This window comes from Radiomyces spectabilis (genome assembly GCF_025331425.1).
Source record: "Radiomyces spectabilis strain NRRL 2753 chromosome Unknown BYT42scaffold_3, whole genome shotgun sequence".
Taxonomy (NCBI): domain Eukaryota; kingdom Fungi; phylum Mucoromycota; class Mucoromycetes; order Mucorales; family Radiomycetaceae; genus Radiomyces; species Radiomyces spectabilis.
In genome coordinates, this window is record NW_026251928.1 from 1,910,111 (window position 1) to 1,929,421 (window position 19,311).

Genomic DNA, 19,311 nt, shown 5'->3' on the forward strand with positions numbered 1-19,311 from the left:
CCGACATCGGAAAAAAACTTCCACGGCCCCCATGAAAAACATGGTAGCCTCAAAAGACACGTGGAGAAACGGAGTTATCATCATACAAATTCCCACTGTCCGGTTCCATCACAATTTTCAAAGGCAGTTCATCACTCGATTTGAAGGTGAAAACCAAAAAAAGAAATGCCGGTGTTTGCTTCTATAGAGAAATGCTAAAATAAAACAGATGCAATAGTAAAAAGGGTAGAATGAAAATTATAGAAAAAGGAAAGAAAAAAAAAAGCTCCACTACTCTAACATGTCGTCGTTGCCCTCATCATCCAAGTCCACCTTGCTGCGCTTGGTCAGTCGACCACCAAAGTTTTCCTCCTTGGCGTAGTTTTTGCCTGTCTTTTGTCTCAGGGACTCGATATCATCTTCCTCCTTGGCCCACTCCAGTACCAAATGTCGACCGTACAAATGGATACTGGCCATATTGTCAAACACGTTCTTGGCTTCTTGCTTGGTCATGAAATCAAGGAAAGCAAAACCACGATGACCGCCATTGAATTTTTTGGGCAATCGAAGCGATTTCAACTGACCATAAGTACCGAATAGTTCGCGCAGATCTTTGGAGGTTGCTTCGAAAGGAACGTTGCGCACCACCAATTTGGTACCTTCCGCTTTCTGGGCTCCGGCTTTACCGGTATCTGATTTGTGATGAGAGAATTTGAGTTCCAAGGCATGTCCGTCCAACATGTACCCTTGCATCGCTTTGAGTGCCTTTTCGGCATTGTCCTTGGTACTGAATTCGACGAAACCAAAGCCCATGCTCAACGTCTTGCCTGGGTGCTTGGGATCGGGCTTGACATTGATACGCGATGATCTATAGCCTTCCAGAGACGCAAACACTCGGCGTAAATCTTCGGGTGTGCTAGCGAAATTGAGATTCTTGACAAACAAGGTGGAAACGTCCGACAAATCTTCGTCTTCTTTGGCCGTGTCAATAAGATCCACACCGCTACGGATCTTGGGTGTTTCTTCTGTTTCTTTCTTCTTGAGCAGATCACGATCAAATTTATCGCGGAAAACGCCAGTGGGCGCTTTCTCGAGGTAGATCAATGTATCTTTGAATCGTCGATAGGCCAATGCCTTGAAAGCGGTACGACCTTCGGTAGGCTCTAGGAACTCTACCACCGCCATGGTGCGAGCAGGAGGAATAAGAACCTGGAAAAAGTAACATCATTAAGACGACAAATTCCCACGACTTTATCTGTCATTATACTTACTCGACCCAATTCACCGAATTTACCAAACAGTTGACGAAGTTCATCTTCGCTGGTACCAAAAGGAATGTTCTTCACCAAGATCACAGTATCGCTGCGCTCTTTCTTGCCAAAATTCTCCAGAATAATGCCATTCTTTTCAAAAAATTCTTTTGTTTCCGTCACAATCTGGGTTTCAGCCAACGCCAATCGTACGGCCATATTATTGGCATCAGCATTCAGCACATCGGACTTTTCCACTCCCAAACGGTCAGCAATCGACGCAGCAATGGCATCGCTCTATTCAAAAACAGAATAGATGATCAGATCCATGATACAGATAAAACACCACAATCACACACAGACACACAGCCCATTTCGCATGAGACACGATAACTATAACAGGGAAAATCAGCCAAATACTTACACTCATATACAGAGAATTCCAATTAAAGTCACTGGCGGCCAAATCTTTTCGCTTCTTCTCTTTTTCCTTCTTGACAGAACTCAGTTTGGTGCCATTGGGACCGAGAAGTTCGTCTTCACGCGGTTGCGGTTTTTCTTTGGCGGGAATGATGTGTAATAATCTTCCTTGGAAGGTCTTCATATCCAAGTCTTCAAATGCTTTCACCGCATGTTCAGGCATGAGAAACAGTATGTAGGCGTAACCTTTGGACCGTTTAGTATCCTTTGCGATCGGCATGTGAACCTATAACAAGTGGGCTGATATCAGTCGATTGTTGCACATTGCAGTCCAACCGTTGAAGTGTTTGTCCTACCTCGGATAACGGTCCATATTTGGAGAAAAGTGTTTTCAAGTCCTTCTCAGTGCAAGCATATGATAAATTACGCACAAAGAGACGCCCCGTATCCTCAATTAGCATTTTTGGATCCGAAATCACTTCTTCTTTCTTCTCAGGGATCGGGGTATCCTTGTTTTCTGCATTTTCCTCGGACGGTTCTTGGTCCAATCCATTGTTCGTCTCCATATCCGTCACCGCTCCGATTTCTTCATCTTCTTCCGTACCAGCTTCTGCCATTTCTTCATCTTCAACTTCCGCCTCCTCTTCCTCTTCCGAGTCCCCATCATTATCGGTGGTATCTTTTGGTTTTTGGGCGGGTAAATCTTCATACAACTCATCGTCTGAATCCTCAAACGTCACGTGGGTTTTCGTTAACAATTGACCAGCACCACCGGTCTTTCGATTGGCCACAGCCGCCGTCTTTACTTTCGCCTTGACAGACGTCTCGTTCGCATTCACATCGTCGTTGGCCCAGGTTTTGCTCTTTGTTCGGGAAGTCATCACTTGCAGGTACTCTTTCAACTTTGAATCCTTGTCTTCAGGACGAAGTGAGTTGATAAATTCGTCCTTCTTGTTCTGTCGTTCCCTAAAAGCGTCCGTCTCTTCCACAGCAAACTGCTCCCCTTTATTGGACGTTGCACCCGTCATGCGTTCGTTCGCTGAAGATCCTTCCGTATATCGACTCCATGGTCGAGGCAAAGCTTCCGATCCATACTAAAATACCATGTTTAAGACCTCACTCTTTCCAAATGTGTCTAAATCACTTACAGGAATGGCCTTTTCCACTGTGATCTTGGACATGTTAATATAAGTATCGTTGAAATGCTTCATGGCAGCATAAGCGGCCTTTTCAGTACGATAACCAATAAAGCCAAAGCGACGCGAACTGCCATATCTGGAAAAAAAGACTCAGCTACCCGAGATTCTGCCAACAGTATATGCATGTCACACTTACTGAGTACGCATCAGCTTGGCATCGGTTACTTCGCCTTTCTTGGCGAAATGCTCACGGAACTTTTCCTCTGTAAGATCTTTGGGTAAATTTTTCACAATCAATCGTGACCTGTAAAATCATGATCAGTCATTCGCATTCAATGACGCCGTCTTCTTCCGCTTCTTCTTACATGATGGGATCCAGTTATTCTAGGACGGGATTCTTCGATCGTTCCAACCAAAAAAAAAAAAAAAAAAAAAAAAAAAAAAAAGGAATTGCAGAGAATCCCAAGCTTCGGTGAAACAAGTCACAAACACGTCACAAGGTTGGACAGTTTGTCCAAGAGGGCGGAAAAACAAGGATGGCCCTAAATCATCTTTGAATACAAACAATGTCTGCGCTAGCCCAAAAACTGGTGCCCAAGCCAAGCAATGGCACAGGTGCATTTATTCTTCAATGTCGCAAAATGGTGTTCAACTATTGTGAACACTGGGCGAGCAACAAGGGCATGATGTAAGTAATATAACCGAAAGGGGGTTTTATAAATAGTTGGTATTAACCCAAAAGGATCTCTTGCAGTCAATACATTAAAAAGGATCTGGCCAACTTTGCACGAGAACATCCTCAAATCGAAATTGTCGTTCAACCCAGACCCGGACATCACCCCGTCATTCGTGGCTATTATCGTATGTATTCTTCACCACTTGCCTCGGCTTAGTACGGTCAACTAATCTACCATTCGTTGCTCCATAGTGAATGGTCGCGATAAAGTGATTTGCGCTCGAAATATGCAACCCAACGAAATCTCAAAGAAAGTGAGTCTTTTGCGCGATTCTAGCGGGGAAAAGATGAAGAACTTGGCAAAGAAACCTGTCATCTCCACCACCGAAAGTGTTCGCGGTATTTGGTCGCCTTTCCACTCCAACCCTCATACTATCTAGACTTGTAACATGGTAGGATATTATCACTTTAATTCGTGCACTCGGTATCCTGATGTTAACTCGCTTGTCTCATAGTAGAATACGCTGTATGGCCTTTTTCTTTTCTCTTCATTTTCATTTTCAACCAATCAATCCAAAAATATAAATATTTCTCAACTCGAATGAACCCTCTGTTTCAGTTGGCAGTTGTCAGCTGTATCTTCTTCAAGGCAGGATAAACTTTTTGCATGGGATAAATGAGGGTGTTCTTATTTGTAGCGCAAACGCTAAGCACCAACGTCGAGGTTCGCGGTGGTTGGTTGGGATTCCTTTTTTTTATTGGAGTTATGACCCATTGATTCCTTTAATGAATTTGAGTAATGTCTGGTCGAATTGTTCGGATCGAATGGGCATTTCGAGGGTATGAAAGGGATTCTTCATGACAAAGTCACTGTAAAGGTCGTAGATACGTTTCATGTAAGGGTCCACGTTAAGTTGTTGTGGTGAAGTTATGAGTAAAAACTTGGTGCCTAAATTTTCAGTGTGAATTTACACAGGCACAGAAAACCTCCTCACCCCTTGTACTTACCTGTCAGTGTCTGAAAGCAATAAAGTCTAAATTTATCGGCTTCCAACATTTCAATACCTGAAGAGTTGTGGACAGGAGAAATCTTTGAAGTGATGGCGTGCACACTATAGAACAGTGATGAGAAAACCCATTGTCGTGCCCACACACAACAGCAAAACGAGAGATGGTTTACCCGTGAAATGTGCCTGCAAGAACTAGGTATTCATTGCTGGAGAGTTTCTCTAATTGGTCGGCAAAGTCTTTCTGATATACTAAACCACCAGCCTTGTTGATAATGTACAAAGAATAGATCATGAAGAAAGCGTGGTGAACAATTGCCAGGTCAGACCGCGAAATAAGACATGAATTTCCTAATTGAGTCACAGCTCAGGATATGCTGATTGGAAGCGCCCACCTGCTACTTTTATTTAGCATGATTTCAAGATGCGCTAGTTTGCCATGTAACTGTCCTCTGCAGAATCTGGGAGAAAGGATTCCTTTTTCATGACAAGCAGGTGTACGGTATTTATCCTGTAAGACACTTACAGCCTGCTTGCCAGCATATTTCGCCACAAAAAGAAAATAGGCATAGCATAATCATCCTGTTGCTTTATACCATACGTGTCCCAGAACCTTATAATATTGATCATCTCAATCAACACTGGATGGTATCGTTCAAACATTCATATGATGCCAGTTTAAAAGCTCTTGTCTGGCGAAACAAAAACCTGTACTTGGTTCAGGCAAATAGCGATATATTTGATTATTTTTCCACCATCCCATAATAAACAAAAGATTCATTAATAGGATTGCTGTGTAAGTTTTTGCTATTCTGTGTGAACCTAAATATAGGCTACGAACAAATGTCTGTGGCGTTGCTTCTCGTTCTTGCTGCGGTTTCAGGCACAAAGTGCCGGACGCGTCACGAACGGGTATACAGTGCTGGCAGGGCAGAACTGATCTTTCTTTTAAAGCTTGAGATTATTCAAATTCCTTATGTAAACTGGAGCCTCAAGCTTTAAGCTCAAACAGTCAAGTAGACGTTGGCAATAAAATATGGCCAACCTGGTCCGCGACGGCTAAGAAAACACCAGCTCGCGCGAGTGGGTGACTGCTGTCAATGTTAACTGCGCCTTGAAGCTTCGGAAATGGCTTCGAACCCAGTCCAGGACTTCTTATGCAATGACACGATCCCGAAAGCTGCCGTCTACATTCACTTCAGGCAACGAAGAATCGAAGCGTGAAAAAACGCTTGCGCATCCTTTCTTGAACTTTGCACAAACATCCAATGACACCTCATCCTCCTCGTCCAATGTGGACCCTGCCTTGATTTCGTCAAGGAAACGATACCCCATGAACGGCGTAGAGATCGACTTTCCATTTGAAGCTTGTATGTGAAATTCGTGGACCCTCAGTGATGATTTGAAAATACTCATGTAAACGTAGATCCTTCGCAAGTACGCATGATGCTTGGGGTATGTCTGCGATCCGAAATAGAGCTTGATTTTATACTTGCGCTAATCCCTCTGGTTATACCTTAGATTGTTCGTGCTCTACAGCGGTCAGAAAATGCACTGTTAGAAAGCCCTACAGGTGAGTGATTTTTATACACCTTGTTTGTTTATCTGTCATCTCATTGTATTTGACATTTTCAGGATCCGGAAAATCATTAGCGCTTCTTTGTGCAACTCTAGGTATGTCCGTGCCACGGATCAATTGACCGCTTATTGATCCATTTGCTAGCCTGGAGAGAAAACGAAAAGAAACGGGTGGCAGCCGAGCTTCTCGAGCAGCAGAAAGCCTATACCGAGTCCATGCGATACCAGTATGCGGTCAATGAACATCTCCACCGCGCCATCGGAAACAGGCCCACCTTTTCTCCTGCATATGCGTTTCAGCAGCGAACTGATTCCGAGGAAAGAACGGCAAACCAACCGTCAGCAGATTATAAGAAAACCATCAATCTTGATTCTTTCAAATACCAATGTGCGGAAGTGGAGGGAACAAAGGCAATGAAGGAAGAGAAGGAAACATCGACGGGCAAACGGAAAGCAGTGATGGATGATGATGATGATTTCCAGCAACCACGCTATATCCGAAAAAAGAAAGTGAATCCGAGTGGGCGCTTATCACCTTCCATAGATCACGACATGCTATCCCCTACTGCGGCATCTGCTTTTCAAACAAAGGATCCTTCCAAATCCACCTCATATCGAATACCCAAGATTTTCGTCTGCAGTCGAACGTAAGCTTACCGTGGAAACAAAAATGGCCAATGAGTAGATCTACTAATTATTCACTTTAGCCATAAACAACTTGCCCAACTGGTTGGTGAATTGAAAGGAAACACGACTTACAGACCTCGTACGCTTGAACCTGATGTACGGCCTTTTCCTTTTTTACTAATCTCCACTTTTAGGGATGACGGTGCTTGGAAGTCGTGAGCAACTCTGCAGTAAGCTTTTTACCTTGATCCGTTATGGACCTGAATTTTTACTGACGCAGATATGGTCTCCATCCAGTTCATCCAAAAGTGTCCAAATCATCCAACAAGTCAGAGGACTGGTAATGATACCTCTGTGATACCGTAAGAATTGGGATCAGTGGTTCTTAATAATCTGTTACGCAATAGCTTTAATCTACTCGAAGCTCGAGAGTGTATCTACGGTCGACGCGTGGCTCAGCTTTTAGGTGATCTTCAAATATCTCGCGGTGTGAATCCCATCTGGGATATTGAAGATTTGGTTACGCTGGGAAAAAAGACTCGAGGTAAACGCTTCAGAAAACAAAAAATTGGTAGAACAATCAATTGATGCTTTTGTGGTTGTTTAGGATGTCCGTATTATTCAGCACGCACTCTGTATGAACATGCCGAGCTGGTTTTCTGTCCCTACAACTACATAATCGATCCTAGTATGCCTTTAATTGATTCTCGTTTTCAAGCATTATAGGCCGTACTAAGAATGACGTATTCACATAGATATTCGCAGTGCATTGGATATCGATCTGGAGAATAACATTGTCATTATTGATGAAGGTAAACAATAGTCCAAGTTTGAACCAGAATTCGGAGTATTGAGTATAGTTTTTGCCCCGTTGTTGTTAGCCCATAACATTGAGGATGCGGCACGTTCTGCTGGCTCGTTCGAGATCAATGAAATGGAGCTTAAAATATTGCAGCTTGAACTAAATCAGATTTCCAAACGAGAACTTTCTGCCGATAGCCACGGCCAAATTCTCTTCGTAAGTCAACCGAGCATCGAAACACGTCTGGGAATAACGCTCATCATGGATGATTCTAGTTGGTAGATTCGTTGCTTGATTGGATGCAAAGTCCGGAAAACGTCCACAATATCAAAGAATTCGACCGAGACGTTGCACTGTAAGTGGAACAAGCCCAGCGCGAAAGGGAATAAGCTAGTGAATTCGGATTTTTCATTAGATGGGATGGTCATCAGCTGGTACCCAAACTGAGCTCGGTGGGTATCACGCAGAGTATTTTCCATACCACGCTGGTGTTTGCCCATCAAGCGGTTCGACGCCACGCAGATGAAATACGGAAGAAAAACGAAAGTCGAGGCACGGATCTAGACATGGTATATGAAGACGATGAACCGTTTTCCAGCCAAAATCAAAAGTACACTGTGCGCGAATGTGTGAGCGACTACGGGTTACGACTGTTGTCCGGTCTTTTCATGGTCCTCGGTTATATTTTTGATAAAGAGCATGCTCATGCCAAAGACTACCGCATGGTGCTTATCAAAAGGAAAAATCGCACGACAAAACCTCAAAACGAAGCTGGTAAATATTCCGTTGTCGACCATTTGAGGGACGGGTGACACTAATAGCTCTACTCTGCTTTTAGACGCATGGGTTCATAAACTCGCATTCTGGTAATACAAAAAACGACAACAGTGGGCATTCTCGCCTTATCAAATTAACTATTTTATTTGTTTGTCTCTGTTCATGAAGGTGCCTGAATCCCGGTATTATTTTTCGTGACATTAGCGAAAAGGTCCATTCCGTGATTCTAACCAGTGGTACTTTATCACCAGTAAGTGTGCTGGTCCTCAGGAATAACTGGATTGGAATCATTCAATTTTTTTTTTTTTTTTTTTTTTTTTTTTTTAGATGGATACCTTTGCTCGAGAGCTTGAAACCGACTTGTAAGTACACTTGTCTCGTGAGTTTGCTTTGTTTTTGCTACCATAGTTGCTCATACATGATAGTCCAATACGAGTTGAAGCCAAGCATGTCATTGACTCGTCCCAAGTCTGGGTCCGGACACTTCCCAGAGGGTAAGGCATAGAGGTCGGTCTATGTGAACTTAATTCATAACGTATTGATAGCCCCGGACAAGTGATATTATCTGGTACCTTTAACAATGTTGAAAGCTTTGCTTACCAAGATGATGTCGGTGAAGGTAGGGTGGACTTGGGCCCTTCGCAATCTAAAGGCATACCATCTAACCTACTGTAGCTCTGTTAAATGTGGTGCGTGCGGTCCCCTATGGCGTGCTGTGCTTCTTTCCCTCATACAGAGCCATTGACACACTCGTGAAGCGGTGGAAGGTACATAAAAAGCAGTATGTTTAGCCAAGCTCTCTTCTGACCTTGTTGTACTCTCGACAGACGACGGGTCTCTATCAACAGTTGGATCAGCAAAAGCATGTTATGTTAGGTAATTTCGGAACCGAGAGTTGAATCTCGGCACAGTGAAGGCTTATAATGCTTTTCTCTTTTAGAGCCTCATCAGGGAGCCAGGAACGCTTTTGACAAAACTTTGAAAAAGTTTTATGGACACATCCAGAAAGCACAAGAGGGCATGTTTGGTAGTGGCAAAGACGGAGCTTTATTTCTGGCAGTATGTACAATTGGTTTACCGAGTTTAAGCAGTGTGCATTGAATATGGAATCAAATCTGTTAGGTATATCGAGGAAAAGCAAGTGAAGGCATCGATTTTAGCAACAATAACTGTCGCGCCGTCGTGGCTCTCGGCATACCGTATCCGAACATGTGAGTCAGCGATCCGGGCGAGCTGAGCTAAAGATGATTCATTTATCATTGCTATCGTTTGCAGAAAGGATATCCAGATCAAATTGAAAAAAGAGTACAACGACATGAGGAGGAAGGAAGACGTAGATTTGTTTCCAATGAAACCTCCGGAAGATCGACCATTAACTGGAAGTGAATGGTAGATTGTGTGTCTATTTCCTTCTACGTTGTATGAGATTTCTTATCGTTCTTTTTAGGTATGACATTCAGGCTTATCGTGGTATGTGTATCAGATGGAATTGCGGAAAAAAGAAGCTAGAGTGACTCATCGTTTCCGTAGCTATCAACCAGGCCATTGGAAGATGTATACGACACCGGAACGACTGGGGCGTTATTATACTTTTGGAGGAGCGATTCCATAATAACGAGTATGCCGGCTTGAGGAACCGCCGAGGGTTATCCAAATGGGTGCGTGAATTGTGCGTTCAAAATCCTGGCGATTTTGGTTCAGCCATGAAAGAACTCCAGTCGTTTGTTCGTCGTCGTATCATGATCGATCAAGGGCTCGCCGTCGAGGAGGAAGAGGAAAAAAAAGAAGAGCATGATGGAATGCTCAGCGATGCAGATCTAAACACTGATATGGCGGCAGAGATGCACACAGATATGGACGCGGACATGAAACCGATGATGGAAAACGGATTCACAGGTACTCTTGCTGCTGGACAGGGACTAGCTGCAGGCTCTTCTCCAATCGATGATCGCGGCGATCCTGAAATCCACCATTTCGACGGGTCGCGACAGAGTCTCGAATTTCACAGCCCTGGCTCTGTAGCTGTGAAGATGGAAGATGCAACCGACGCTCTCAGAAAAACGACATCCCCAAGCCTTGTTCAAGGACCCATCATGTCTCAAGGAGCTGTCTCTCAATTCAATCAGGCCGTTCTCTCTCGTCACTTTACCCCGATCACCAATGAATGTGCGATGATACAATCCGAAGCGTCTCAAAGACAGATTGAGTCACAGCGGAATACCGGGTCTCAGACGTTGGTCCAGTCGCATCAATCTGCCAAAGACACATCGGCCAGCTCTCAAGAATCTTGCCTTCCTTATACCGCCATCCAACGCCAAAGCCCGGCAGAAACGCAAAGTTCGATCGAGTCTCGTGCCAGTTTCAATTTGCGCAATTCGACGGTTTCGCAGCCACCGATATGTCATGAATGCCATCATCCTACTCAGCCGAGTCAAGTTCATAGGTCTTCCCAAACAAGTGAGCCAAGGCACTCTCCACCGTCCCGACCGTCTCAAAGTTCTCAGTCAATGTCTTCCGGTCGACCTGGTATAGTATCTAGCCAGCATGATTCGGAGGATGACACCACGTACATGTTGAATGATACCCTGATTGACGATGCTATACGGAACGAAGCATGCGAACTATCCGATTTGCAGCTGGCGACTTCCTTGCAAGCTCCAGACGCGAGTCCTCGGAGCGAGTTCCCTGACGACGTGTATGACGATCCGGCAATGGACGCATTAATTGCTTCATCATTCGCTATTCCCGAAAGTATGCCCCTTCCGCCATCCTCTTCAACCACCAGCGTGCCGCCGACAACCATCCAGAAAGACCAATCTGTGAAGATACTGTGTATATATTGCGATTCTACTCTGTGTATAAATGCTCAATGCGCTTCCGACATTACCCAAACCAATTCTCCTCTTCAGTATATCAAGGATTTAACCGCGAAATGGTGTGGCCGTCCCGTTAAAACAAGTACTTGCCGCGTGTTTGATCTTCACTCGCCAGCTTCATGGAGTTTTGAACAATTTGCGGGGATCCGGCACTTGGACCCCACCACTGGGTCCGGCAACTGGGATGTGCAATGGCAAATTGAAGATAAACTATGCTACAAGCCTTTGGTGCCTACCTGTTGTGAGACGAGGCGGTCTAAACCGATCGGTGCACTCATCTGTACGGCGACGTCCGGTGCTCCTCCCTCGGTGATTGATCTCGTAGGGAAAGTATATCTGCTGGAAGACGCTGTGTATATCCAGTCGGACGCTCCAGTGTCCTGTCCTAGCATCTCCCCTGACCAACATCACGGTCACGCGAGTCATACCACCAACGTGGATCATTTCAGAAGTGACGAGTGTATACCACGAGGAAAGTTGAATGATTTATTTTACGACCTGGTATAAGTTGCCCTTATAAGTTGCCCTGCTTGTATTTGTATGTGTATTTGTACATATCCATCTTTCTGTGGTTTCACCCCCGCCACCCTCCACCCGTTACCATAGCAGCACATACTGTATCCAAAAAAAAAGCACAATATGCGGCCCACAATTCCATCTGCTATACCTAAACTCTCGTTTATGTTTTTTCATTTGATATTTGTTTTGATTGTAAAAAAGGAAAGAATTGTCTCCATATGACATTCCGAATACAACGTTTGAGTATCGATACTGAAAGTATCGGCGTTGAATTCATGGAATCGAAATGGAGGTACATGTATTCTAGTATCTGTATGACTCATTCTTTATCAACGAACAGCTAAACAAAGGCTCAGTGGGAAGGGGACCCAAAGGTCCAATTCCCTGACAAAGGATCTAAGGCAGATACCACTATGATAAAGAAAAAACATTTCGGCGTGCAGCCACCCTTTTTATGTGCGAAAAAAAAAAAATTTACACGAGAATTTGCAATCCCGCCCATTTCATTTGTCGCAGTCATGAAATCACTGAACGGTGGCTTATAAGCGCACGGCATCTGGGGCACTGCCTCGGCCTCGGAATCATTTTGAATTGCTGAGATGCAAAAATCTCAAAGAGTATTTGAATACATAATGAGAAATAAGACTTCACAGATGCTTACGGGACAACACTTGCAAACATTTACAAGAGGCTGAAATACTCTTTAACGTATTTACATACATGCGACACGCCGCCTTTGATTATTTTTGATAAAGTATTACCGTGACCAACAAGTCAGATGCACGTAGCATGTCTTCCCAACAAAGTGATATATGTAGAAGAAATGATACAGTGAGGCTGACAGATTAGAAATCAAAACATCATTGCTTTTGAGTAATATAATACATGGGAGAGCTCCAAATCCGTTTAACGTGCCATTAACAGTGCAGCTCCCCTTGACGGCGTAGATAAATTGTCAGGCGCTAAGCCGCGTTGTACGCTTATCCTTCTTTGCTTTGAATTAAAGAAAGAAGATAGCATATGATTGTAATTTTAATATTGAGCTATTGCTGAGGAGTGAAATTTGAGAGAGAGGGAGAGATAAAAAAAGACAAGAGAGTCGAAGCGATCAATGCAGCCATTGATGGCCATGACTGCTTCTTTGGAAATTTTGTGTGGCGCAAAAAGAAAGCCGTGTCGATTTTGCCCAGTGAACTCTTTCAACTCGTATAATACCCCGTGTCAATATGGATCGTAAACGTGTGACTGGACCTGAAGTCAGTGTGGCCCCATTATTAAAGGCACAAGAAACTGCACCTCTACTTGACAGTAACAACAAACGCCATGATCAGCGCAGCATGGACGCCATCCGACCGTTATGTAAGACAGAAAATAATAACGGGACATTGGATTAATAAGAAAACTTACCCTGCTTTTCTTTTCCATTCGCAGTTTTGAAAACAGGACTCGTAACGCAGTCCAACGGTTCAGCATACATTGAAGTTGGGAACACCAAAGTGGTGTGCGCAGTGTAAGCTTTAAATGTTCACTTGTTTCTGACTAGCCTTTTGACCAACATTGGAATGTCCCGATGAACCATACTAGATACGGTCCTCGTCAATTGAAAAAAGCCGCATTTTCTCGTAACGGCACGTTAAACTGCGAATTCCGATTTTCCACATTCTCTTGCACAAAACGTCGCGGGCACATTCGCGTAAGCAGCATCGGGATCTATCGGAATAGGGATCCAGAGCGAAGCTCACTCAACTTGCATTCATAGGACACACAAGAGAAGGAGTATTCGCATATCCTTGAGCAAGCACTTGCACCTGCGGTTCGCTTGGAACTGTTGCCCAAATCGGCTATTGATATCTACATCAATGTTCTCGAGAATGACGGTACGAGTTCGTGTATTGCAGCTGCCATTATTGCTTCAAGTGTGGCGTTAGCCGACGCTGGTATTGAAATGTTGGATCAAGTCACTGCCTGCTCAGCGGTACGTATTTCGCTTTCTCAACAGAAACGATAGGAAATACCATCCAATCGGGAAAAGGATAAAGAGAGGCTGAACAGAGTTTTGTAGATTTACATGAAAAATCAAATCTTGATGGACGCTACGGATAAAGAAGAGCAGCAAAAGGATGGTTCGATTGTGTTATCCTACATGCCTTCGCTGAATGAAGTCACTCACATTTTACAAACGGGACAATCGGACAGTGCCATTACGAGTCAGGTAAGTAGGGCGGGATGGAAAGCTTTATTTGTTGTGTCCGTGTGCTGAAGGATATTATGATGTTCGTTAGGCTATTGAACAATGCATCGACGGTGGTTCAAAAATTTATTCTGTGATGTCTTCTGCACTATTACAATCGTTGGAAACCGGTGTTGCCGCATAATCGTGGATTAGAGCAACACGATCTGTTTCTACTTTCGCGTTTATGGCGATATTTATCCAAGCATTCAATCTCATCTGTATTGCACAGCATGTTCTGTAAAAAATTACCTCTCTTTCTTCTTTTCACACCTTTTTTTTTTTTTTTGGTTTTCTAAATGGAATTGAAATCTTGGGAAACAAATGCTTTTATTGCCCCAATGATTCATTGGAATAAGCATATCCCTTTATATTTTCGCAGAGATGAAAAACCTCATCATTTTCTATGATGAAGTTATTCTGACCATTGTTTAGCTATCGATATCATTGACTTTCTATTCACATGCGTTTTTCCCTTTCTAACCGAACCTGTAGTGACCGTGTCGTCTTGATTCATTGTGTGGATTTCATGCGCCCTTTCGTGAAAATGAAGGTTGGTTATTGGTTGAGATTTAGGAATATCTGCATCCTTATTTGTTCTTTGCCTTCTCTGCTTCAATATTTGATAAGAAAATTGATGCTCAGAAGCACCGGGTTATTCCTATTGGTTCACACTGACTATCGTTGATATCCCTTTTTACTTTTGATGGAGAAAAGTAGCAAGCAGTTGTTTCTACAACGATTAAGCTCCGTGTCAACATCCGTCCCTTGTGCAACCAATGGGCTATCGCGGGAAATTCCATTCTTAGATGTTGGTGACAGGTACCCTCTGGCGTCCCAGGAACCAGTAGAATGGTCCTTCTAAATTTGGCAGAATAGGGATGGAGATAAGATCTTGTGTGATTTCTGACGTTGATCATGCCAAAAGCATTTTTCAGGTTTTTTTTTTTTTAATGTTTGGCCAGTAACCAAATAAAGACACAGAATTTTTTAAGGTAAAAAGTTTGTGTTCATCAACCTCATCAGATTCCCCCCTTATTACTTGTTGCGAAGATATGCGTGAATTATTATATTTTCGGAGTATAAGAAGCAAATAAAAAATATACAAATCATGAAGTAAAATGAGATGGCGAAGAATAAGGGGAGAAAGAGAGGATACAGAAATATGAGAAGACAAGAAAAACAAGACAATCGATGTGTCTAGTTTTGGCCCAACTCTTCGGCCAATTCACGGGCACGATTCTCAGCGGCAAAAACCGCTTCTTCCATAGTTTTGCGAATGCCGTTACTTTCGAGCGATTTGATGGCCGCTTCTGTGGTACCTTTGGGCGAAGTCACTTTACGACGGAGAGTGGCGAGATCATCTTCAGATGTTTGAGCCATACGAGCCGCACCCAAGCATGTCTGAAGCGTCAATGCTTTGGCATCCTCCGGCGTCAGACCAGCTGCAACACCAGCGTTTTCTATTTCGGATAATCCCGCCAAAAAAAAAAGAGAGTCATGGTGAGTCATGAAATTCCCATTTTCATTTTGTTTTTGCATTCAATCCCATCTTAATTGATACTTACGCATTGCCTCCATAATCAAGAAGAAGTAAGCAGGGCCGCTGCCACTGATACCCGTGACAGTGTCAATGGATGCTTCCGACTCCACCCACGATACCTGTTTGGCCACCGCACGCATAATGGCTTCGGTGGTACTTCGCTGTTCCTGACTGACGGCTTGAGTTGCATACAATCCTACGGCACCTTCTCCCACAAGAGCCGGTGTGTTGGGCATACATCGCACAATCGAAACGGCTTGATCTGTGTTGAGCCATCGCAGCATATCTTTGGTCGAGATCCCGGCAGCAATGGAGATTAGCAACATGGACGGATTCTTGAGGAAGGAAGGAGCAAGACTGCTGATCACATTACGCAGCACTTGAGGTTTGACAGCTAGGATGACAACATCGGCTCCCTCCACGACGGCTTCATTGTCTGCACTGCCCACCAGTTCGGGATACTTTGTTTGCATATACTTGCGACGTTCGTCCAACGGCTCGGAATACCTCAGACGAGAACCAGGATGACCACTGGCTTGCAATCCTCCGAGAATAGCTTCGGCCATGTTACCACCGCCAATGAAAGATATGATGGGACGTGCTGATGAGGGTTGAGTGGATGCTGAGACCATGGTAGATTTCGTACTTGTGGAGAAAGAAGGGGTAAGATGTGAAGAGATGGTTTGAAGGCGTTGCACTTGAGTTTGAGCGTATTTATAGAGAGACATTTTTTACCACAATGTGATTTTTGTTTTTATTTATATGCAGAAAAGTAAGGGTTCCGGGCCAACTGCCAAAATTTGTGGGTGATTTAAAAAAAAAAATTGTTGGCACAAAAAAGAGATAAGACAAGGAACCGCGGTCACAAATCCAAAGACCGATACAGCTGATAATCATGCCCCGACACTTACCGAAAATGGTTAGTATTCGTCCCAAAGCTTAGACGTTTCTCATGCTTGGGCCTGGCCATGACGACATACGCTTTTCTTAATGGCAAGGACCCACATCTTTTCACGTTTCCCAACGGTGCCATTTTTGTCAATTAGGTACATAATATTTATTGAAGAATCCTAAAAAAATGAATCGAACATGTCCATCCGTATGATCCATCGAGAGTCGGATGGTCGGTTGATGCTGGAATTCAAATCATCATCCATCCTCTTCGTCGTCTTCAGTGTCCGATCTGGTACGAACAGGTAAATCATACAGATCGTCCTCTGACAAGGCCCCACTCCTATAGATCGATTAGATTAAACATAAAAGATTAAAATAAAGGGGGGGGGGGCAACCAGAAAAGTCCGATGACATAAGATCTTGCATGGTATGACGTACCGTAACAGAACATCTTCCACTGCATCGACAATGAACTGTGGCCCAACTTCATCAATCAAACGCACCAGGTTCGCGACCAAAATCCCGCCACGGTAAGCCAGAATGGCCGGTGATCCTACCAGGTCGAATTCCAGGTCGGTTGCCGAGACCCGTACAAATTTGGCCAATGCGTATTTATAAGCGAGTCCCACGAAATAGTCATCCAATGTTCTACATTCACGAATGGACTAAATAAAAAGGATTGGAAAGAAAAAAAGGGGGAGGGCATGAAAATGCGCTCCCTTATTTAGTATCAAGACTAACCCGAATGTTTTTAAGCGTTGGCAAAAAGGTTGGGCCATGTTACCTCATCATACAAATGAATTATAATTGGAACCGTTTTCCATTCCTTGTCAATCACTGACGCATATTCTTCGGCCGTAATGTCTTGGACCGTTCCAAACACTCGATGCTGCTGTCGTACGGCGTGATTATTCATATTCCGGAGTTCCGCTAACCTTTGTTGGCGAAACCGCTGCAAAGCCGCCTCATCCTCCAGATCACCGTCACTCTCTTCTGCTTTCGCTTCCAAAACCAGTTCATCTTTAGCCGCTTCGTCTTCACGATATGTCGTTGTCGTCGGTGCCTTGGCTAATATGCGAGCATTATGTCGAGCTTGCGAACGCAGCTGGGCATCTCTTTGCAGTTGTTCGTGGTATTTTTGATCCGCAATAACTCCTTTGGGCCCTGTCTGTCGACCACCATGCTGTGCATTGAAGGGTATACTATCATTATCCTATATAAAACGGTTTTATAAGTCAACGTGTTATGTTTGACAATGAGCATCGATCGGTACATCGTCTTTGTAAATGTCTTCATCTTGGTCATTGTCTGATGCTTCAGAGCCCGTTTCTGACTCGTGACGAAGATCATCGTCGTCATGAAGGTGGGCATTCTGCAATTGAGCCAAAAGCGCGTCCTCCATTAGCAACAAGTTCGTATCAATCCAAGCGTGTCAAGAAAACAGGGGCAGCAAGAAAAAAAAAAAGCTTAATGCCAGAATTCTTTATTTGGCAACCCGTCGGTATCTTAAACCACTTTTTTTTTTTGGCATTTTCAAAGTGAAATTTCATACAAATGGCATGAAAACAAAAATACAAAGATTAGCTACTTTTTTACCATCATCCATGGGGCAACAGGATTGCTGATTCAGAGTTTAGATTGGTTGCTTTGGGAAAAGATCAGCATGTCCTGCTCTATCTGTTCTTCCGAATCTGCGGCAGTCAATAGCCGCTTCATGCCGCGCACCGCATCAGGAGCCACTCTCGCACCGTGGTCATCCGTGACAAATGGTTTTAAGAATTCCACACAAGCGGCAAGGCAAGTTTCATAACGGTTGCTGGAGAGTTCCACTGGGATAATAACGTCAATCAAGCCAATCTCTTTTGCTTCCTGAGCATACAGCACCGGAGCACTGGCCATGACTCGCAACGCTTCTTTCCGACCAATCTGCTTCATCAGCCGACGGGCTCCACCCCAAGGCGAAGTGACCCCCATGCGCGTTTGAACAAACCGGATGTAACTTTGAGAGTGCATGCAAATAAAGTCAAATGCAGTAAGAAGCTCGGTGCCGCCACCTAAAGCAGGACCGGCCACCGAGGCCACGGTAATCAGTGGAAGACGTGCAAATCGAGAAAGCACACTATGCATAAATTTATTCATAGCTTTCGCTGCTGCTAAATCTTGAAGATATTCGCGAGCAAAGTTCAGATCTGGGGGAATTTTCGCACTGTAAGCTGACATCCAATCCACCGTTTCCTATCCATTGTGCCAACTTACCTAAACCTGCACAAAATGATTTGCCTGCACTGCCCGTCATAATAACAGCCACCAGATCCCCCTGATCTTGCTCCAGTTGTTTTACAATGTCGTTCAATTGCGCCATCATCCTACCCGACAGAGCATTGTGGCGTTTGGGGTGGTGAAGCACAATGAGAGCTATCCCAGGTACATAGTGCTTTGTCAACTGGACCTCTCCTTCACCCAGTTGAAGAAGCTTTTGACCGGTGATTTCCAGCGAATCTGTTTCAGAAAAGACAGGATTGCAAGTGGCCATGCTGAACTACCAATGACTAAGGTCACAACCCTAGTTATGCCAAATTATCATATGCAAGCTTGTGCTACGTGCCCCAAAATCGTCATTGCCATTGTAAAATAGTCACCAAATAATTAGGCCCCTGTTTACTCTTGATATATGGGATCTCGAAGCTTGATATGGACGACGATCAACTTTAACCCCCAAAACTGTTGGGAAACAGTGCGACATCGCAACATTTTTCTACTCTTTCTTCCTAGGCTCATACCGTTAGTGTTCTGACATAGTCACCATTTCCCGCCACTTTATAAAGTGTTCATATTTTCTAAAATCTATGTGTAAATAAGCGCGTAGTGTTTGTGAATTTGGATGTCTGTTTATACAAGTTATATCCAACTGACAAAAGGAAAAGACAGAATGCTGAATGAAGAGGGGATTCGAGGCCCCCAGGCCATTGCGGAGTTTTAATATGGATTGGGTGC

General features: G+C 44.0%; 9 protein-coding genes across 9 annotated transcripts; 4 read left to right on the plus strand and 5 right to left on the minus strand.

The window, feature by feature from the left end:
- Positions 1 to 21: 21 nt before the first annotated feature.
- BYT42DRAFT_560822 (uncharacterized protein) lies at positions 22 to 3,192 on the minus strand (the record flags this gene model as incomplete). Its single annotated transcript, XM_051567282.1, has 7 exons — positions 3,154 to 3,192; positions 2,985 to 3,092; positions 2,798 to 2,924; positions 2,006 to 2,743; positions 1,654 to 1,935; positions 1,251 to 1,526; positions 22 to 1,188 (listed from the first exon to the last, which is right to left on the minus strand). Coding segments are annotated over exons 1-7 (2,225 nt in total), but the record flags the coding sequence as incomplete, so codon positions are not given.
- Positions 3,193 to 3,354: 162 nt separating this feature from the next.
- On the plus strand, positions 3,355 to 3,904 carry BYT42DRAFT_543920 (thioredoxin-like protein; the record flags this gene model as incomplete). Its single annotated transcript, XM_051565727.1, has 3 exons — positions 3,355 to 3,476; positions 3,543 to 3,649; positions 3,717 to 3,904. 3 exons carry the CDS (start codon positions 3,355 to 3,357, stop codon positions 3,902 to 3,904), a joined length of 417 nt encoding a protein of 138 aa, XP_051426473.1.
- A 22-nt stretch (positions 3,905 to 3,926) lies between these two features.
- BYT42DRAFT_242572 (Sybindin-like protein) lies at positions 3,927 to 4,795 on the minus strand. Its single transcript, XM_051562676.1, has 3 exons — positions 4,645 to 4,795; positions 4,473 to 4,576; positions 3,927 to 4,413 (listed from the first exon to the last, which is right to left on the minus strand). The coding sequence occupies exons 1-3, from the start codon at positions 4,764 to 4,766 to the stop codon at positions 4,229 to 4,231; spliced, it is 411 nt and encodes a 136-aa protein (XP_051426474.1). The 5' UTR covers positions 4,767 to 4,795; the 3' UTR covers positions 3,927 to 4,228.
- Positions 4,796 to 6,508: 1,713 nt separating this feature from the next.
- On the plus strand, positions 6,509 to 9,470 carry BYT42DRAFT_491310 (uncharacterized protein; the record flags this gene model as incomplete). Its single annotated transcript, XM_051564065.1, has 19 exons — positions 6,509 to 6,696; positions 6,757 to 6,815; positions 6,871 to 6,906; positions 6,974 to 7,016; positions 7,084 to 7,220; positions 7,284 to 7,364; positions 7,432 to 7,488; positions 7,558 to 7,694; positions 7,754 to 7,833; positions 7,894 to 8,252; positions 8,281 to 8,344; positions 8,424 to 8,505; positions 8,583 to 8,617; positions 8,681 to 8,749; positions 8,801 to 8,874; positions 8,931 to 9,022; positions 9,083 to 9,131; positions 9,196 to 9,314; positions 9,378 to 9,470. 19 exons carry the CDS (start codon positions 6,509 to 6,511, stop codon positions 9,468 to 9,470), a joined length of 1,854 nt encoding a protein of 617 aa, XP_051426475.1.
- Positions 9,221 to 12,055, plus strand: BYT42DRAFT_242580 (uncharacterized protein). The gene is made up of 4 exons (XM_051562677.1): positions 9,221 to 9,314; positions 9,378 to 9,644; positions 9,703 to 9,725; positions 9,786 to 12,055. Exons 2-4 carry the CDS (start codon positions 9,571 to 9,573, stop codon positions 11,636 to 11,638), a joined length of 1,950 nt encoding a protein of 649 aa, XP_051426476.1. The 5' UTR covers positions 9,221 to 9,314; positions 9,378 to 9,570; the 3' UTR covers positions 11,639 to 12,055.
- A 669-nt stretch (positions 12,056 to 12,724) lies between these two features.
- BYT42DRAFT_560836 (ribosomal protein S5 domain 2-type protein) lies at positions 12,725 to 14,215 on the plus strand. The gene is made up of 6 exons (XM_051567283.1): positions 12,725 to 13,009; positions 13,082 to 13,160; positions 13,235 to 13,343; positions 13,410 to 13,625; positions 13,713 to 13,862; positions 13,933 to 14,215. Exons 1-6 carry the CDS (start codon positions 12,877 to 12,879, stop codon positions 14,023 to 14,025), a joined length of 780 nt encoding a protein of 259 aa, XP_051426477.1. The 5' UTR covers positions 12,725 to 12,876; the 3' UTR covers positions 14,026 to 14,215.
- A 572-nt stretch (positions 14,216 to 14,787) lies between these two features.
- Positions 14,788 to 16,190, minus strand: BYT42DRAFT_560838 (pyrroline-5-carboxylate reductase dimerization-domain-containing protein). The gene is made up of 2 exons (XM_051567284.1): positions 15,449 to 16,190; positions 14,788 to 15,343 (listed from the first exon to the last, which is right to left on the minus strand). Exons 1-2 carry the CDS (start codon positions 16,149 to 16,151, stop codon positions 15,081 to 15,083), a joined length of 966 nt encoding a protein of 321 aa, XP_051426478.1. The 5' UTR covers positions 16,152 to 16,190; the 3' UTR covers positions 14,788 to 15,080.
- A 192-nt stretch (positions 16,191 to 16,382) lies between these two features.
- Positions 16,383 to 17,779, minus strand: BYT42DRAFT_560841 (thioredoxin-like protein). Its single transcript, XM_051567285.1, has 4 exons — positions 17,591 to 17,779; positions 17,102 to 17,530; positions 16,756 to 16,982; positions 16,383 to 16,657 (listed from the first exon to the last, which is right to left on the minus strand). The coding sequence occupies exons 1-4, from the start codon at positions 17,717 to 17,719 to the stop codon at positions 16,573 to 16,575; spliced, it is 870 nt and encodes a 289-aa protein (XP_051426479.1). The 5' UTR covers positions 17,720 to 17,779; the 3' UTR covers positions 16,383 to 16,572.
- A 3-nt stretch (positions 17,780 to 17,782) lies between these two features.
- Positions 17,783 to 19,289, minus strand: BYT42DRAFT_242789 (ClpP/crotonase-like domain-containing protein). Its single transcript, XM_051562678.1, has 2 exons — positions 18,574 to 19,289; positions 17,783 to 18,506 (listed from the first exon to the last, which is right to left on the minus strand). The coding sequence occupies exons 1-2, from the start codon at positions 18,848 to 18,850 to the stop codon at positions 17,944 to 17,946; spliced, it is 840 nt and encodes a 279-aa protein (XP_051426480.1). The 5' UTR covers positions 18,851 to 19,289; the 3' UTR covers positions 17,783 to 17,943.
- Positions 19,290 to 19,311: the final 22 nt, after the last annotated feature.

Excerpts from the sequence above, each read along its gene's own strand:
- BYT42DRAFT_242572 (XM_051562676.1), bottom strand. The coding sequence starts at position 4,766 with ATGATCTATTCTTTGTACATTATCAACAAGGCTGGTGGTTTAGTATAT. Across the intron at positions 4,577-4,644 it reads CTTGCAGGCACATTTCACGG|TGTGCACGCCATCACTTCAA; the intron begins GTAAACCATCTC and ends ACTGTTCTATAG. Across the intron at positions 4,414-4,472 it reads TTGCTTTCAGACACTGACAG|GCACCAAGTTTTTACTCATA; the intron begins GTAAGTACAAGG and ends CTGAAAATTTAG.
- BYT42DRAFT_242580 (XM_051562677.1), top strand. The coding sequence starts at position 9,571 with ATGAGGAGGAAGGAAGACGTAGATTTGTTTCCAATGAAACCTCCGGAA. Across the intron at positions 9,645-9,702 it reads CCATTAACTGGAAGTGAATG|GTATGACATTCAGGCTTATC; the intron begins GTAGATTGTGTG and ends CGTTCTTTTTAG. Across the intron at positions 9,726-9,785 it reads TGACATTCAGGCTTATCGTG|CTATCAACCAGGCCATTGGA; the intron begins GTATGTGTATCA and ends TCGTTTCCGTAG.
- BYT42DRAFT_560836 (XM_051567283.1), top strand. The coding sequence starts at position 12,877 with ATGGATCGTAAACGTGTGACTGGACCTGAAGTCAGTGTGGCCCCATTA. Across the intron at positions 13,010-13,081 it reads GGACGCCATCCGACCGTTAT|TTTTGAAAACAGGACTCGTA; the intron begins GTAAGACAGAAA and ends TTCCATTCGCAG. Across the intron at positions 13,863-13,932 it reads ACAGTGCCATTACGAGTCAG|GCTATTGAACAATGCATCGA; the intron begins GTAAGTAGGGCG and ends GATGTTCGTTAG.
- BYT42DRAFT_560838 (XM_051567284.1), bottom strand. The coding sequence starts at position 16,151 with ATGTCTCTCTATAAATACGCTCAAACTCAAGTGCAACGCCTTCAAACC. Across the intron at positions 15,344-15,448 it reads CTTGATTATGGAGGCAATGC|AAAACGCTGGTGTTGCAGCT; the intron begins GTAAGTATCAAT and ends TATCCGAAATAG.
- BYT42DRAFT_560841 (XM_051567285.1), bottom strand. The coding sequence starts at position 17,719 with ATGGAGGACGCGCTTTTGGCTCAATTGCAGAATGCCCACCTTCATGAC. Across the intron at positions 16,983-17,101 it reads TAATTCATTTGTATGATGAG|TCCATTCGTGAATGTAGAAC; the intron begins GTAACATGGCCC and ends CTTTTTATTTAG. Across the intron at positions 16,658-16,755 it reads GTGGAAGATGTTCTGTTACG|GAGTGGGGCCTTGTCAGAGG; the intron begins GTACGTCATACC and ends ATCGATCTATAG.
- BYT42DRAFT_242789 (XM_051562678.1), bottom strand. The coding sequence starts at position 18,850 with ATGGCCACTTGCAATCCTGTCTTTTCTGAAACAGATTCGCTGGAAATC. Across the intron at positions 18,507-18,573 it reads ATCATTTTGTGCAGGTTTAG|ATCTGAACTTTGCTCGCGAA; the intron begins GTAAGTTGGCAC and ends AAATTCCCCCAG.